This window comes from Equus asinus, chromosome 28 (genome assembly GCF_041296235.1).
Source record: "Equus asinus isolate D_3611 breed Donkey chromosome 28, EquAss-T2T_v2, whole genome shotgun sequence".
Lineage (NCBI taxonomy): Eukaryota > Metazoa > Chordata > Mammalia > Perissodactyla > Equidae > Equus > Equus asinus.
Window position 1 is genome coordinate 15,521,695 of NC_091817.1, and position 19,607 is coordinate 15,541,301.

The window sequence follows — 19,607 nt, forward strand, 5'->3', positions numbered from 1 at the left end:
GACTCTTCAAAAAAAAAATAACGTTTCTTTTGGTTAAAAGAGAATGCTGTGGTGCAGAAAATTGGAAAGGAAGCACAAGAATAAATAAAATAAAAGGCAACCTCTTCTAAAATATATAGGTTATTATTCTGATTCATTAAGAATCCTGCTCTTCAGGAAGTTGTGTTAATTTTTTTTCCTATTAACAGAAGTGTTAGCGTCAAAACTTGTGTTCATATTTATCAGGCTAGAGAAATCTGAATCTTTTCTTTTAAAACAACTCATAAGCATCTCTCCCAAATATTTCACTTAATAGAAGTGTTACACCAAGGAACAGGCCTCTTCTTTAGCTATGACCTATCTTCTTGGTCTTATTTCTTTTCAGCAATGCTAATGCCAAATATAAAGTACATTTAAAGGAGATCATACTATACGCAAGATCTCAATAATGTAATCTCTAAGTGTAGTAAATTTAATCACTGTAAATACTTTGAGTGGTCAAAAACTGTTATCAAGAAATTAAAGATTAAAATAGAGGCTTAATTTAATAAAATACTTGGAAGCTTCCTCTTGCATATGTCATCCATTTTATTGACAACTCCTCTGTAATGCAGCACAAATATTTGCTTCATTTTACAGATGAGAAACTTATGACTGAAAGTCAGGACTCTAGGGCAAATCTTTTTACATCAAATCTAATTCTCATTGCACTGTGCCATACCGCCTTGCTACCTCGTTTCTATTTGGTATGTTTGCATATTGTGGATACTGAGGATGAAGAGAACAATTATTCTGAATCAAGACTGTCCTGTGTAAAAAATAGCCCAGCCCTTAAAAATTCTATTTATATTTAATTTAGTGACAAAGATAAAAAGGCAATGGATGATAAAATTAATTTATAATTTCATTATGTATTCTTTATGTACATTATTATTTATGACTGTCCCTCTCTCTTTGCTGATAAAGTGAGAAAATGTGACAGACATACATAAAAAGATAGATCTTGCTACCACAGACCTATTATTATTATTTTTTTAAAGTCATGTGTAACAACACTGGACACAGTGATCTGCTACAGCATTTAATTTATCGGCCTCAGAGAGAAAAAGGCTGCAAACTGAGGGTCTGGAAATACTTGGAAAATTTTAAGTTGCTTCCTGAAATCAATAGAAGAAAACTTTTGGCTAATTATCTTTTAATTCTCTCTTTTAGTGTTACTCATTTTCCTTTGGAAGGTGTCAACTGATTCCATCCTTACTTAAAATATTCCAATCTGTGGGATTTTTTTGAAACTACTATTTTCCAAATAAATATGCTGTATTTCGGAAAAAAAAATTCCAATCTGACTAAACTACTTAGGTTTGAACAAAATACTTAGATGCTTAGATTGATATGTTTTAAATTTTCTAACATATAAATAAACTGCTCCGTGGGGTTCAAAAGTAACAGGAATAGAATAGCCATCGGACTTTTCCCTGACAATAATCTGTGGGGTCTACAGGTGGTCAGAGGTCACCTGGCTGTCATAGATATCTTGGAACTAGAGTCAACATTCATGCTGTTGACAGTCTAGCTTAAATACACATAGGTTTCTTAATAAGGTAAGCTTGAGGGGGAAGGGGAAGGAACAGTATTTCACTCAACGTCACAAGAAAGTTGCAGAGTAGGTATAACCATTCTTATTTTATAGATTTATAGATATATAAATAGGCTAAATGCCTTGCTGAAGGAGACAGAGCTCCTAAGTGGCAGCAAGGGCATTTAAACTCAAGTCCGAAGTCCACGCTCTTTTCTTTCTCTCCTAAACTGCATTTAGAAATAAACATTTCTTTTAATCTTATGTGATATATAATGTAGTGGAAGAAACACATTTCACAATGTACTCTCACTTAAATTCTTTTTGGCATAAATGCTGTCCAAAAATTTGGGGAAAAAAAACCTCAACTCCATTTGTGTTTTATTTCTTCTTTGACTGACATACCTACTGCAAGTACACACATAACACAGAGGTCTGAATCTAAGTCTTGTCTTGTTCATGGACTGTTAGGAGACCCATTTTCCACTCTGTCATCCTGGGAAATAGATTCCATAAAGCCAGTTTCTAACATCATTAGTCTGATTCATACAGCTGGTAAGAATTACAAAAATAAAAGCTGAAAATCTTCCATGTTACTGTTCTTCTGAAGGAACAGTGTCACTGTTCCTGGGAGTCCATAAAACTTTGTAAGAAAGTTGATTAAAATGAAATAAAATGGATTTAATCATACTATTCCAGAATGCCTTTCTCCTTTCCCAGCATCTCCCCTCCATTTACAAAAGCTAACTGTATATGCTGATGAATCAACAGCTAAAAAGCTTAGTTTACTTTATAACAGTATAATTTTATGCAAAAACAAAGTTAGCAAAGCACTCATCAATTATACAGAAAATGCTTATTGGAATTTATCTTGGTAGCAACAGGGTACAAGTAATGAAATTTATCAAAATAGTCTGTTTGGAAAGACTAGCATATACACTCATATTTCATTCACTACTCTTTCTCTGTAATTAATGATGGGCTGTCCTATACAAATAAAATGCTTACAAAGATGATGCTCCTGACCCACTGCTAGTAAGTCATATCTTCTGAGTTGTTTTCACAGTGGTGACAGGTAATTTATAGTGATTAAACCCAAAATTCTATCTTATTCAGTTCTATAATCAAGGTAGTGAGTAGACCCAAATATTCTTCTAGAACGTAGCACAAAAGAAAAAAGATAAAAAAATGTGAGGGGGTGAGAGGGTGAGACAAAGAGGACAGATCCAGAAGCTCTCTTGTTTGTTCTAACATAAGCTTCAGAAAAAATGAACAAACAAGAAAAACCTAAGAGAATTAAAAAAACCCATAAAGAACAAAAAGAAATTTATAGAAGTAGGAGCCACAATTAGACTCAATCTAGTAACATTTTAGAACACTGTGGATAAAGTACAAAGCTGTATCTTAGAACATAAAGAGGGTTCCTGCAAAGGAGCAATCAGACTAATATCAGACTTGCCACTAGCAAAAGCGAGTATTAGAATTTAATGGCGAAGTATCTTTAAGGATGTAAAACAAAATCATTTTAAACCCTGAATCCTATACTCTGCCAAGTTAGCATCCCCGCTGGAGAAAAATAAAGAAATTTTCAGACATGCAAGGTAACAGAAAGAGTCTGCAGACTCTCTCTGATAGAATTATTTGATAATGTATCCAGAAAAATAATACACAAATCAAAGAAAGAATGGAAGACACAGTGTTCAATGGTGATCAAAGAAACTAGTGAACTTTGTACCCAAGTGTAAACAATTATAGCAACAAAATGTAAAAATAAGTACATAAATAAATAAATATTGGATGATATCAACATGGTGGTGATATCACTGAATGGGGAGTGACTGGGGTCGGGGGAGAACTGAATGCATCCTAGATTCTTGTCTTAGGTACTACCATGTCTCTAACAGTTCATTAAAAATAAAGTTTAAACATATGTACTAAACATCTAAGTGCAACCGCCACAGCAGAAATGAAACTTATAATATACAAATCATCTTAAAACTATAAAAAAAGAAGAGGCCAGCCCAGTGGTTAAGTTCGCGTGCTCTGCTTTGATGGCCCGGGGTTCGAAAGTTCCAGTCCCGGGTGTGGACCAAGCACCACTTGTCAAGCCATGTTGTGGTGGCATCCCATATATAATAGAGGAAGATTGGCACAGACGGTAGCTCAGCGACAATCTTCCTCACAGAGAAACACAAAAAACAAAACACACACACAGAAAACTATGAAAAAAGAAAAATTTGAACAATCCAACAGAGGGCAGAAAAGAGGGGAAAAAACTGAGAAAAAAACACAATGAATACAAAACATAAATTGGCAAGAATAAATCAAACCATGTGACCACAAAATATTATTATTAAATAATGAAAATAATAGTAGACACTCACATAGAACATATGCTGTGCCACGCGCTGTTCTAAGTCCTTTGCATATGTTAACTCATTGATCCTCACAATAACCTCATGAGGGAGGTACTATTATTATTCTCATTAGCAGATATTAAAACTGCAACACAGAGAGGTTGTTACTTTCCATGATCACATTGCTAATACACTGTAGAGGCAGAATTTGAATCTAGGCTCCACAGTCCAAACTTTTAACCACTAAATTATACTGCTTTGAATGGGTTAAATTCTACTATTAAGAGACAGAGACTCATATATTCAGTTTTTCAAACTCTCATCAGGTACTCCTTTTTTTTACTTAACCTAAAGTTTTTGAGATTCATCCATATTGCCGACTACCCTTCTTCAGTAATTTACTTTTTTTAATTGCTGAGTATTATTAAATCGTATAAATATACTGTCTTTTGTTTATTTTCTTCTTAGAGACCTTTGATTTGCTTTCAGTTTGGTACTATTATGAATAAAGATGCTATGAACATTCTTTTATGTCTTTTTGTGAACTTAAAAGTTTTCATTTCTCTTGCATAAGTACCTAGGAATCGAATTGCTAGATCACAGGAGGTACATGTTTAACTTCATAAGAAACTGCCAGAGTTTTTCAAAATAGTTGTACAATTTTACATTCCTATCAAAAAGTGTATAAGAGTTCCAGTTGTTCTATATCTTTACCAACGTTTGGTGTTATTGGGTTTTTTTTAATTGCTGGCAACCATTCTAGTTGGCGTGAAAGCCATTATATCATAATAGCTTTAACTGCATTTCCCTAATTGCCAATAACGTTGAATGCCTTTTCGTATATTTATTGGTCATTTGTATATGTTCCACATTGAACTGTATTGGCACCTATGTAAAAAACTCAGTTGACCATAATCTATATAGATCTATTTCTGGACTCCCTGTTCTGTCCCAGTGATCTCTGTGTGTATTCTTCTGCAAATACTACAGTGTCTTGATTCCTGCAGCTTCAAATCTTCAAGTCAGGTAGCATGAGTCTTCCATCTTTGTTGCTTTCCTCAAGATAATTTTGACTTTTAAGTTTTTAATCTAGCTAATCTAGTTTTTTTCATATAAACATTAGAATGAGCATGTCAATTTCCACAGGCAGCTTGTTGGGATTTTGATTGGAATTGCACTCAGTCTGTAGATCAAGCTGGAGGGAACTTGACCTTCCAGGAACACTGAGTATTTTGATGCATGAATATGGTATCTCTGTCTATTTTTTTAGATCTTCTTTAATTACTCTCAGCAGTGTTCTGGGGTTCAAGCACAGGCAAAACCAACCTATGTTGACAGAAATCAAAACACTGGTTACCTATAAGGCTGGGGAGTAATAAGAAAAGAAGCATGAGAGAATTTTCTGGTGTGATATCTTCACTGGAGTTCTAGTTACACAGGGACAAACACTAGCAAAACTCAACAAGTTATATATTTAAAATCTTTGCAATTTACTTAGATGCAATTTTTTCCTTAATAAAATATCACATAAAAGTTGAAAATGAAGGGATAGAAATACATGCCTGGTAAATGCTGAGAAAAGAAACAGTGTAGAAATTGTAATACTATAGGAAAAGAATTCAAAGCAAAAAGAATTAAATGGAAAAATAGAGATATTTCACGATTAATAAAAGAAGTGAGGAGGACAAAACAGTCATAAAACCTTACGCACCTAATAATCAAGGTTTCAAGCAAATAAATGAAAAAAGAGAAGCTGACCAACTGTCTACATTCATAGCGAAGGATTCCCTTAAAAGAACATAAAAAATATGTAAGGGTATATAGAAGATTTAAATAACATAATTAACATGAATGATATTTCAAATAACCATTCATTGAGCTATCTGTTAAAACTACAAGAAAAATCTCAACAAGTTTTGAAAGGTATTGCACAAGACACATTTATGTTTGCAATGCAATAACTTTAAGAATAAACAATAAAAATACAGACTCAAACCTCAAAACAATACAAAACAATTCCTCAAACACATTTATGTGCACATTTAAAAACATCTTTTAAATAAGTCTTAGGTTAAGAGAAACTTAAAATTAAAAAAAAAAAGAACAAAGAAAGCTCCAATTATCAAAATATGTGGTATAAAGCCAAGTATATAGGAAATATTTAGTCTTAAAAATGCTTATTAGAAAATAAGAAAAGGGCAAAAATCTATTAACGAAGCATTCAGTGAAATAAACTAAAACACAAAACCAAAAAATAAACTTAAAGAAAGCAAGACAGGAAGGAATTAAATATAAAAACAGAGGTAAAATGTTTATGGAAAAATTCACCTTATAATTGAAAGTACAAGTGATTCTTTGGGCAACTACAATAATAACAACAAAAACAAAGACATGAATGAAGTAATAAAATGGAGCCTTTATCAAGTCTGATGAATGAAACAAAAACGGCAAATAACATTAGAAATATGAAGGGGCTATACCCACAGTTCAGAGGAATGTAAAAATTATAGAAGAATGCAATGTTATGCCAATGAATTTAGTGTGCAGGAGTAATTATTAATAGATTGATTAAAAATTGGTGATAGAGTAAATAATATTTAATATATCTCCTTTTGGAATTAACAGAGCTTGCCAGTGTTTTAGCTCAATAACTACATAATTTTTTCCCTCATAACTGACTAGTAGGTCTTTCTTCTCATTTTAGTAGGGGATTAAGGATTTTAATATGGGATTCATCAGGACAAAAGAATAGGCAACCTTATTGTAGAAAAAATATGATTGTTACATACTCCAACTACTGAAGCTGGAGCTGGGTGGCGAGTGAAGGTTAGCTAACACAGCACTGTGAGTTCTTCAATGATGAGACAGTATGAGTTCTTCAAGACTACTGAACAAGATATTTGATCATAAATAGAGTAAAAATGAAAGTAAATTTAAGCCTGATAAGATATTCTGTATTGTAAAAGCTGATACTAAAAAATCACATATTGAAACTCCCAGAGGCTTTACGATAACTTGCAGAGGAGAAAGTAATGAATTTTCTTAAATCCAAGCAGTAAAATGATTATGATTCTTGAATTCAACACTCTTTTCAATTTTGAAAACAAATATTTTACAAAAACAACCCTGCTCTACCTCTACCTGCAATTTTAAAATACTCTAAGCAAAGATATTCTTTTGTCTTCAATAACCTATGAATGCAGATAACTTCCCTACCCAGAGTTACCTTCCTTAACTAAAGACTAGTTAATGATTTAGGTCACAAGACAATGATAAGGTTATAAGGTGAGACACAGGCAATCCTCTCCAGTAACATCTGAAGAGAGAGCAGCACTGATATGGTATGTGACACAGCAAATCAAGATTTATTTTGCAAACTACCACTAAACATTCACAGGTAGAATAGTCACGGGACATTTTTTTCTTTTGCTGCAAATTAGGAAGTCTGCTGCATTGTTACCTCCATGAAAGAGATGATGAATAACTTTATTTTAAACAAAAATTATGGTGAATCATTTGAAGTATAAAATATAAAATTGGTAAGAGGGTTGATTTATTTTAAAATGATGATGAAACCCTTTGATACATTTCATAATGAAAATGAAAAAAACAGTGGTTAGAAATGTTCCAGTAGATATAGGTTCCTGTACTATGACTCTCCTTGCTTTCTAAAGCAGAACATCTGGAACATAACGTAAACTTTTCTTGGTGAGTCAGTGTATCAGTGTGAAGCTAAATTATTCTATAAAGCCAAGGGTGAAGATGCAAACGCAGATTATACTGAACGGATAAGTAGCTAACACCTTCAGCAGAAGTCCCCAGCAATTAGTTTCCTGACAAGAGTTTGGTTTCTGGTTTCTGAATTACTAACATAAGAGACCACTTGCTTGCACATAATCTCCTTTGACAGCAAGCAGTTGTGGTGAGGAACTATTGCCACGGAATATATAGACAGATACTTATTTTTTCTTCTTCAGGGCTCACAAAACTTCTGAATTTTATTTGTCTCCAGCTTGCTCCTTTTTTCTCTTGTCAGAGTGATATTTACTATCTGACCAAATTATCACTTTTAACCTCTGGCAAAAACATATTATTTTTGCTTATCTACTACTTCCTTCCTTCTAAATTTTTTTCTTACAGGGAAAGAAAAAAGATTTAGATTTCATGAGCTGAAAGTCCTGACTGCAACTGTGTGATCTCTGACACACTGTCTGACTTATCTGAGACTATTTTCATATTTATAAAATAAAGATAATACCACCCTATAAAAAGTTACTGTCAAGTAATATGTATGAAAATCACTTTATAACTAAAGTTGTTTCTTCCTGGCATTAACTAACAAGGAATATATCGAATTTGGACATTAATTGATTTGCTTACCATTTAACAGGTTTTGGGTGCTATTATGGCTGATACTCAGAATCTGCCCCTTTGATGCTGAAACCCTTTGTTTTAAATTTTTTAAATCTAATTTTAGGCTTAGATCTCCTATTTATTATAATTTATCCTTCAGTTTCTTTTAAAAAGTTTTTCAGTTCTATACTAAAGGCTTAGGACATAAAACATCTTTTCAGTGTTACCTTATAAATGAAATTTTAAAAAATTCTAAAAATAGAATTATTATTGGCTCAAGAGTACACGATTAGAACAATATCATGTTAAGTTTGCCTTTTTTTCTCTGAAAAAAAAAAGAAAATTCAGAGAATTAAGACAACATAACTAAACACAGGGCAAGTGAGTAGCAATGGGACAGCCAAGGAAAAAAACAGGCTTTCCGTTAGTGGTGGCCCAGATGTAAACAGCTGATCTTGAACCATGTTGTTTTGTTTAGCACCACTTGCTGCCTCTCTCAAATGCCATTAATAGAGATGATTTTCATGTAACATGATTTTAAAGGTTAACTTAGACAAATTAGATTTTTACTATAAAATAAAGTACAAATAGAAACCCAAACAACAGCTATCTTCTGAAAACAAAAACAAAAAAACAAAACAAGTTAACAAACCATGGCTTCAAAATTTCTTTTTATGAAATACATGTTGCAGAGTTTATTCTCACCAGCATAGTTAATCTCTACCTGATTTTCAAACTTGCAGGAAAAAAGGAGACACAGTTCTCCAGATAGCAACGCTTCAAATTAGAAACATCAACCCGGAACTAATTCTCAGCAATGTAGCAGTCTTGAAATCAATTAAAAATTATAAAATGCTTTCTCAACAAAAGTGAATTCATGTAGGAAAGAACTATAATGCACAGTATGTCTCTTTTTCCTTCTTCTATGTTTCAAAAATTTTATTACACTGAATTCTCCTAGACACATCTCCTTTTCAAGTATAGGCCCATTTCTCATCTAGTGATTTAACGAACACTCAGATGCACTGAAATCTATCCTTCACCTCTCTTCTATCTCAGAAGAACAAAAAAGAAACCCTGGGTTTTAAACAACTGCTTCTATAAAAGCATCAAGAGTCTATGACTGCCTCTTGTCTGATTTTTCCTGTAGAGCTATAGTGCTCCCTGCTGAATTAGCTGTTGGTACCATCATTATTACTAAATGGTGAAGAAACTTAAGTCAAATATGTGAAGGTTTAGAAGAGAAAATATTGATAAACTTTTATGACAAAAATAAAATTGCATGTTCTTCTAAGGATGAGTAATCATAGACTTAAATGAATTTAAGATGTAATTTCTTATTCTTTTGAATAGGGTTAATGTCCCAAATAAAGCAATTTTACATTTCTTTTATGTGTCACTATAAAGTTAAAAGGAACAACAGTCACATTCAAGTCAAAGATTTCTTTTGGTTACGTCAGCTTTGCTTCACACACACAGTTTGTGAGTACATACACTCTGCATTACGGAGCATGATAATTACGTCCCTGGAAAAGTCTGCAAACACAATTCAGAGCAATTATAATTTCAAATCAAGGTCTTTAGAAAAGCTTAGGTACAGACTGTCCATCATTTTCCATAAATACTTAGGGATACTCACTGATAATGTATGTTTCTCTAAAAATCAGATTTCTAGACAATTTGGTGTTAAAATCAACAACAGGTCTGATTTTTTCCAGAGAAGTTGTATTGCATCATAAGCCTGATAGTAAATGTGGAGCTGAATCATCATTAATTCCAGGGTCAACAAATGAATTAATGCTCAGAATAAAAATTATGGATAGATATGATACAGCAGGCAAGAAGGAATAAGGACCAAGAAATACAACTAATCATGATATGAAGAAAACAATCCGATATTAAAATTTAGGAAGAGTCATATTTATGGAATATCCCAAGATTCAGGCTAATTCTGAATTTCACTATATTGGTTTACCTACCTCTGCTTAAGGGAAAAAATGTATCTACAGCATTCAAAATCACAAATAACACAATCAATGTACTCATACATTTTATATATACCAACAATATCAATAATCACGTTAGAATTTTCAATGCCATTACAAAACAAGCAAGAGTAAGGTAACATTCATTGAGAGTACATGCTAAGTACCTTACTAATCGCTTCATTTATTTTTACCTCATTTAATCTTCACCGCAACTCTACAACAGAGGTACATTACTCTCATGTTATAGATGAGGGGTTTAGGTAATTGCTCAAGGTCACACAGGTGGTAAGTGGCGAGACTGAGACTGAAGCCTAGGCTCAGCTCTTAAGCATCATGGTCTTCAGTCTCAAAATCTAACTGGGTCATTTGCTAATAAAAGATTTTGATCTTTTAAAGATCAGGTTTTGTTGAATGAAAAATAAGCTTTGTAGTTTAGATTAGATGTTCATTTCATTCTACAGAAAATAATTCTGTGAAAAAGAACAGGTATTCTCAGCAGTTATGAAAAGTTCAGGAACCATGTATGGAACTGAGCTCATCGTGTTCCTTATTTAAGAGACTAACCCATATTTAACTCCTATTCATTTACAAAGTGTCAAAGTGAAGACATTTTACAAATATTCCTCATTTGACTTAATTTCCATACCTTCCAGATGTATTCTTCAGTATGGCAAGAGCATCTGGATAGCCATCCATGTTGTAGTCTCCAATACGAAGGGTAATTGGAATTTCTATTTCAGTTGCTTCTTCATGCACATATGGCACAAAGCCCCAGAGGGTGCCCTTATTGCTGAATTCCTGTAAGACTGGAACCCACTATGGATTTAGAGGCAAAAAATTAGATTTTACAGTTCTTTTAGAAAAAGAATTCACCATTTGCAAAACAGATGATCCATTAAAACTCTTCAAGATAAGCATCATCTTACTTCTTTATCTCTACAATATGGTAGGATATTATAACAATTAACTTTGATGAATAGGTAACTAACACTGGGAGAAAAAAACAGTCTCCTTTAAAATTTATCACTAGTCATCTTCCCTTGAACTGGTAGAAGGAGCCTTACAAGGTTTTTCATGGAATCATAGAATCTTAGGATGAACTGATGTTAATAATCACATAGATGAATTTCCCATTTTAAAATCTGCGTTGAGAGACAGCCCTGACGGCCTAGCGGATAAAGTTCAGTGTGCTCTCCTTTGGCAGCCTGGGTTCAGTTCCTGAGTGCAGAACCACACCACTCGTCTGTCAGTAGCCATGCTGTGGTGGCGGCTCACAGAGAATAACCAGAAGAACTTACCATTATACACAACTAGGTACTGGGGCTTTAGGGGGAAAAAGGAAGAAAAAGGAGAAAGACTGGCAACAGATGTTAGCTTAGGGCGAATCTTGCCCTGCAAAAAACAAAAAAACTAATCTTTAAAAAAAAATCTGTGTTGAGTGGACATATAACCTCAAATGAATATTTTTAAAAATTAAAGCAAAGTGTAATATCATCTAAACTCATGTCCTTTCAGGAGGACCAGCTTAGGAAGAAAGTTAGAACATGACAATCTCCCTTGTTTTCCTGCTGTGCCTCCTATACATGATGATGACTTGAGTCATCATCCTCAGAGCCAAGAAGCTCTGAGGCTTTCCAAATGATAACAGTCTTGACAAGCTCGGCCAACTCAGGAGAACAAGCTTTTTCACTAAAACAGCCAGAAGCTCCATTTCTAGTAAATTTTCTCTTTCTACATTGATTCTAAAGAACAGAGACTATGTTAATTTCAAAATGAGCTTTTGGAAATCCCTTTCTCTTCTGAATGCCTGAATCTTCACTATTTTTTTGTTTTGAGGAAGATTAGCCCTGAGCTAACATCTGCTGCCAATCCTCTTTTTGCTGAGGAAGACTGGCCCTGAGCTAACATCTGCGCCCATCTTCCTCTGTGCCCATCTTCCTCTACTTTATATGTGGGATGCCTGCCACAGCATGGCTTGATAAGTGGTGCGTAGGTCTGCACCCAGGATCTGATCCAGTGAACCCTGGGCTGCCAAAGTGGAACATGTGAACTTAACCACTGCACCACTGGGCCGGCCCTGAATTTTCACTTTTAATAACCTAATGCAAACTGAAAATCTGAAAGAGCAGAAAATATGCCATTAAAATTATAGATGTGTCCATAATTAGCTAAGAGTATGGATATTGCGACACAACCTGGAGATGTCCAAACAGAAGCAGGTGCAGCTGGCTTGAAATGACAGGATGCCAAATATGCCTGCAGATGTGTTTTTTCTTATAAGCAGGTGAATCGTTTACATGGTCCCAAGCCGAACCATATCAAAAATGGGTTCTTGAAAAGAGTTTAGAACACAGGTATCCCGAACATTTTCTAGGTTTCCAAAGAAAGCATAATTTGCCAAGGCAAAAAGAAAAAAAACAGCTTAATGATAAAAATATATTTACAGAAAATGGGCTGTTTTAAAAAACTCATCTGCATCTTTAATCAATTTTTCAATCTTTCTTAAAGCAAAAAAGTAAGTACTATATATCATCAAAATGTTTTAATGTTTCACTTGACTTTGAAAAAAAACTGTTGGTTTTGTTTTAGAAGAAGATAAGAAATTTTACAAAATGTCACGTTATCACAAATTTCTGACTAGGCTGACAGTTTATTAATGAGGATAAAGTATTCCTGTTAAGGTAAATGTACTAAGGTCTAAAAAGTAAAAAGGTTTCTCATTAATATGATATCCTTAACAGTCACCAAGGAGCTGTGACATTTATCTTCTCACAGAGAGCTGACTGTCTAATTTGAAAATATTCTTTCAGTAGTCCGTCACTTGAAGACAGGCTGTAATTACTAGGTTTATTTATACCTATGAAGCAATGATGAAGTGTTATTTGACCTAATGTTTTCAGTGATGCAAAACTTAAAAGTTCAAGATAATAAAACTTACGAGTGTATTAGTCAAATGTTTTTAGAATGCTGACTGTACGAAGATGTGTTTTGTTTAGTGTCTTAGTGTAACATGTGATGTTTCCTACCTATAAGGGCTATAGAAGCCAATATGTTGTTCTATCATTTATTATCCCAAAAGAGAAAATAAAACTGATTAATTCTACTAGTATACTAATGGTTTCCTTTTAGGTGTTATCAACATGGAAAAATTCTCAATGTCATAATCTATTGTTCCCATATTAATCTTTTACAGTGACTATCAGATTCTACATTGTTTACCTACAAGATACAGGTAAAAAGTTAGCAGGAGAGTATGAAACAGATCTAGATACCCCAAATAAAAACAACATTAGCCTTGAAAATGGATACAATGTCCTTCTACATAACCCTTTATTATAGTTATAGTGTGTTTTACCATATTCACAGCCCATAAATGATTAACAGATATTTAATTACAAGACCAAGAATGGGTTTCTTCACCAGAAATGATCATAATAGTACTTTTTTCATCTATAAAGCAATAAAAAATAGATTTAATTAAGTTAAAATGAAGAAGCCAATAAATTATTTTTGGTTTCTCTCTGTTCTGATTCTTCAGATACCTTTTCTAATCTCTGAAGATGTTTTTCAAGCACTCAAGTCTTTTTACATTAAAAAACAAGCTGACCTGGCCCTGATGGCCTAGCGGTTAAAGTTCTGCGTGCTCTGCTTTGGTGGCCTGGGTTTGGTTTCTGAGTGTGGAACCATACCACTTGTCTGTTAGTAGCCATGCTGTGGCGGTGGCTCACATACATACAAGAACCAGAAGAACTGACAACTAAACACAACTATGTACTGGGGCTTTGGGGGACGGGAGAAGAAAGAATAAAGGAGGATGACTGGCAACAGATGTTAGCTTAGCGCAAATCTTCCCGTGTAAAAAACAAAACACAGGCTGATATACCTGCTTTGTTCCAGATCTCATTAAGTAAATGGTGCTTTTCTGGCAGTTTTTATCTTCACAGCCTGGCAGTAAGTGATCCATGTGTCCATCTCCATCTGCCAAAAGAAACTTCAAGAGTCCATAACAGCCACAAAATAAAGTGTCCTTGCATGGCAGATTAAATTTCCTATGTGTTCAAAGTGTGCATCAATCTGGGTAAACTGAAGAATCTGATGTACGGCTTTGTAATGAATGTGATTCAATTACAAAAATTACTCTGGCCCTATTACCCGGACTACGTCTTGTTTTAAATTGCTCACTTTTCTATGGTTAGATATGTATCCAATGCTGGAAAAAGAGCCCATTTCAGGCTCTAATGTTAAAATCATCAATTTTGGGGCTGGCCCCATGGCGGAGCGGTTAAGTTCGCACGCTCCGCTGCAGGTGGCCCAGGGTTTCGTCGGTTCGAATCCTGGGCGTGGACATGGCACCACTCATTGAGCCACGCTGAGGTGGCGTCCCACATACCACAACTAGAAGGACCCACAGCTAAGAATATACAACTATGTACCTGGGGGCTTTGGGGAGAAAAATGAAAAAAAATAAAATAAAATCATCAATTTTTAAAAATGTGGCTTTTGACTTATTTACTTAATAATCATTGCTCTCATAGAAGAAAGTAAGCAGGTTAATAGTAACCTATTATTATAGGGCTTATTTGAAATGTATCTTTACACATAATTTTGTGTCTTTTATATAGCATGAACTTCAGATGGCAAGAAAAATAGAATTAACAATAAAGAAATATTCTTCCTTGAGCAGGTTTACACGATAGAGACATGTAAGTATAATAAGCCTATCAAGTCTCCAATAATGTATTCAAAAAGAAAAAAAAGAATTTTAGCCTGAGTGGGATGAAAATTTAGCCAATGGAAGTTGACCTTAGCAAGGTGAAGTAAAAGGCACAGCATGGAGAAAAATTAAGTTCTTTCATTTAATTTCATGGTTTAATTACTTATGACCTTCATTATTAAAATCATTTGTGATAATAAACTCTTACTTAGAGGAGAATAACATTAAATGAAATAGCTGAATTAATAACTGAAAGTTGGAGGACATCTGTGATTTGACAGTCTATCAATTTGGACTACTGAGAAAGAAGCTGAGAGAGAGATGCAACTCTAGCAGGAATACTTGGAAAGGAGAACGGTTTCCAAGGGCATCAACATATATCACGGTCAAAAAGGTAAATAAAAAAGAGCTAGCCAAGTAAGAAAGAATTAAATGCAAAATGCAATTTATAAGCTGACTCTAGTTACATCACAGACTTCATTAAAAGCCAAACCATTTGATTGCAAATTAATGGGGGACCAATTAGAAGAACGTTACTAAGTCTCTGCCCTTTATTTTTACCCCAATGGCAAAATACTCAGATTAGATTCTGGTTTACTCTTCATTTCCCCTAGTTTCCTTCTTCCAAGTAGTTTCCTATTTCCCACAAGCATTTCGATCAAGACCCAGCTGATATTTAATACTGGCAATAACCATCTAATAAAAATATAACCAACTCATGATAAAATCATAATCATGCCTCTTAGTATAAATTATCAGTAATATTTTACAGACATTGTCATAGAAATCTAGAACTCAATCAGAGAATGTGCTCATTAGGCTGACTCTAAGGGCTATTTCTTGATATTTAGGGGAAGTGATAGAAAAGCTTTCTGAGAGTACAATTTCATGCCCAAAGGAAATTTTCTCTCTCTTAAAGAAAACAACCTTCTACATCTTACTTGTTTCACTTTTCTGCATGTTTTTTGAAAAACCTTTTCATTTTGAAAAAATTTAAACTTAAAATTGCAGTAATGAAAATAGTACAAGGAACACTGCAAACCCTTTAACCAGATTTGCCTGTTGTTAACATTTTATCCCATTTGTTTTACCATTTACGTGCTCTATGAAATCAATTTTTTTCTGAACCATGCACATAATTAGGCACATAATTATGGCCCTTTACCCCTAAATACTTGAGTGCGTATTTCCTAGGAATAGGGATATTCTCTTATATAACCACAGTAATCAATTCACACAGATACAATACTTTTATCTAATGTACTATTTATATACCAATTTTGTCCATTGACCTAATAATGTCCTTTATAGCGTTTTTGCCCCTCTAACACTGGATCCAGTCTAGGGGTAGGAATTGCATTTAGTTTTAATCTTTAGCCTCCTTTAATCTAGAATATTCCCATAGCCTTTCTTTGTCTTTTATAATCTGCATATCTTTTTTACCTCAGACTACAGGAATCTTACTTTTTAATAAGTTATTATGCCTAGGGAAGAAAGTAGTTTCAGAAAAATAAGTTTCACGTGAACCAGAGGCACAAGGCTAGGAACTAGGATTCATTTAAGAAAATTCTCTTGGAAATAATGTGACCTTGTGAGTAGACTATGAAGAAATTCATGCTGATGGAGGTACCAATCTGTGAACTCGGCACACATTCCTTAAAGAAGGCCCAGGAACTAATAACTTCGGACTGTCTCTCCTCAGGACTTCAGTATATTACATATCTCAAGTTTTCTTGCAGGCTAAAATCCCTTTGTAAACCACAATTTCTCAATATATTGATTCTCTTAGTCACCAGTCCCACAGCCTCAGCATCACCTGAGAACTTGTTAGAAATGTGAATTCTTAGGCCCCTGCCCAGATCTAATGAACCAGAACCTCTAAGGGTGGGCCCAGCAATCTATATTTTCATCAACTTTCTGGCTGATTCAGATGCATGGTAAGGTGTGGGGACCATGCTGTATGCTGGCCTCCCACTGATGGCAGGGGTGCTGTATGTATTCCTACTTCTGTCTTGATCACGCTCCTCCATTTAGAATAAACTGTTCTCGCTACCTCTTTAAAACTCAGTGTACCCCTTCCTCAGGAGCTTTGCTCCAGCCTCTTGGAACTGACTCCAGTCATCTGCAAATTCTTGGGTCTCCTGGGCAGGTCATCTCATTACGGCAACAAAACAATGACCACTACATAAAACAATTGTTTTCTGTGAATGTCTTGCCACTCCGTGAGAGTGTGTGGCAATTTTAATGTAATGGAAAGAAGGTAGAACCAGGATCAGTTAGATTTGGATTTTTAACCTGGTTTAGCTCCTACTAAGTAATTAGCCATCTAATTTTAGGGAAGAAATAAAAAAATAATTTTTAAAATATTAGGATTTTTTTGGGGAACAGATACAGCTGTCTTTTGCATTTTTTATAACAGCTCAAGAGGTATTCAGATTTTTAGAAATGTCTTCCTCCTACTCTTACCCACAGCTCCCCTCCACACTGGCAACCACTTTAGCAGTTTCTTGTATATCCTTCAACACGTAGTCTACGCACATACATACACTACATATAATTTTGCACAAACTGTAGTGTACCCTACACATTTTTTGGCCCTTTGAATTTTTGATTTAATATATCTTTGAGATTGTTCCACATTGATAAATTCACACCTGCTTCATATATAATATAGCATTACGTTGTATGGATATATCTCAATACAAACAATTCTCAACTGATGTGCATTCACCGGGTTGTTTCCAACCTTTTAGTAATGCAAACAATCCAACAATGAATAACTCTGTACATGTGTTATCTCATCTTTGTGAGATTATATCTGTAGTAAAAATTCCTAAAGTGGGAATGACTGTTTCAATAGTTATATGAACTTAAAACTTTTAGTTTAATCTCCATAGAAGAGTAGTTCTCAAACTTTTTAGTCTCAAGAATCCTTTATACTCTCAACAAAAACATTTTGCAAGAAGTGTGGTATTATCTGGCTTAATAGAAAAAAGCTGGATTTTCATACTGCTTTTGCATTTAATTTGTTGATTTGGTTGAGAAATATGAAAATATGTAGCTGGAAGAAGTACTTTAACAGTCTTTTCAGATAACTCTGGATATTCTTCCATATTACCACCAAAACTCAGTAAGTGGTAAGTCCTTAAAGGTTAATGAAGAAAGCAATGAAGAATCTAAAGCCATATCAACGAACTTTTTCTACTCTGCTAGTTAAAATCCAGTAGTCTGTCTTGCACTTTGAATGGTGTTTTAGCAATTACAACTTTGACTTAGAAAATACTGGTTCACCGAGTTATGTAGATCTTCCAAATGCTGAAACATTTCACTACACAATATCACAAATTCACATTTGTTAATATCACCACCAATCCCACCCAAAAAGTCTTTAGGTAGTGGGAAGCTTTCAGTTCATGGAAGTAGATAAAAGTTTTCCAACGTTCCAATTTTTGCTTGAAAGATCAAATTTTATCATTGGCACCTTCTTGTCAGTTGTTTTCTTGAACAAGCTTACTTTGTTCCTTTCAGAGAAAATGTCTACCAAATCCCCAAGTCAGAATAATCATAGTTTGGCTGTCAGTTGTTTTTTCAAGTAAAAAATGGTATTACATAAAAAAAAAAGTGGTTAGTTCAGCTGACAACTCAGACACACCAGTGCTTTTCATCAAAACAACCACAATACTCTGTGGAAGTGTTTTAGGCATATTTCTTATTTCCCAACACGGATTTAAAAAGGTGTGTACTCAAGGGCTGAGAGCTAACAAAATCATTGTTTTTTGCTGTTTCATCAAAAACATTCTTAAGTGAAACTATTCTTATTTCCTTCCTCCTTCTCCTTCTTCTTTAACACTGTGAGTGGTGAAGAATAACACTATGGTGGTGAAGAATACAACAAATGCTAATAAAATTTGGTGCCACTGCTTTGATTTGTGCTAAATGGCAATCGGCTTAACAGATCATTGCTTTTACATTATGAGAGCAAGTGTCAACACTGTGGAAAAGGCAAATAGTATCTTAACATTATTATGAAGATAGTTTTGACCTTGTGGACCCCCTGAAAGAGTTGCAGGAAGCCCTCCCGCCCCCACTGGGTCTATACTTTAGACCATGCTTTTGAGAATCTTTGCCAGAGAGGTTGCATCAATAAGTGAATTATCAAGTTATTTTAATTTTTGCCACTCTGATAAGTGAAAATGGTATCTCACTGTGGTTTTAATTTTTAGTTTGCTTATTAATGACATTGTGGATCTTTTTCTTATCAATTTGTAGGAGTCTTTTCTACACTAAGTAAATTATTCTTTTGCCTGTGATTTATTAATATTTTCCTTTACAGCTTCTAGGTTTTGCTTATAACTTATAAAGGCTTTTCCAATTCACAGTATTTTGGGATATTATTACTGTTTTGACTTTTAAGTCTTGGATTCACCTGGAACTTATTTTAGCATAAGATGTCAGTTATGATCCTAACTGCACTTTTTTTACAGATGCATATATCCAGTTGACCCACACCACTACTGAATGATTGATCCATAGTTTTCAGAAAAGAAATTCAATATGTCCTGTATTATTCATCTTTACCTGTAAAATGATCAAAAGGAACATAATTTGGCTACTGCAAGGGGGCACTGTGAAAGTTAAAT

At 34.2% G+C, this 19,607-nt stretch overlaps 1 protein-coding gene across 4 annotated transcripts in view; it reads right to left on the minus strand.

Moving 5' to 3' along the window:
* ITFG1 (integrin alpha FG-GAP repeat containing 1) overlaps nt 1-19,607 on the minus strand; it is a 284,107-nt gene that overhangs the window by 142,566 nt on the left and 121,934 nt on the right. For all 4 annotated transcript variants that reach the window (XR_011499061.1, XR_011499062.1, XM_014867980.3 and 1 more), the window contains exons 9-10: nt 14,137-14,231; nt 10,900-11,069 (exon numbers count right to left, since the gene is read on the minus strand). Coding sequence is in view for 2 of the 4 variants with exons in the window: in XM_014867980.3 (XP_014723466.1) it covers nt 10,900-11,069; nt 14,137-14,231 (265 nt within the window). In the remaining 2 variants the exon portion in view is untranslated. The remainder of the gene's footprint in view (nt 1-10,899; nt 11,070-14,136; nt 14,232-19,607) is intronic.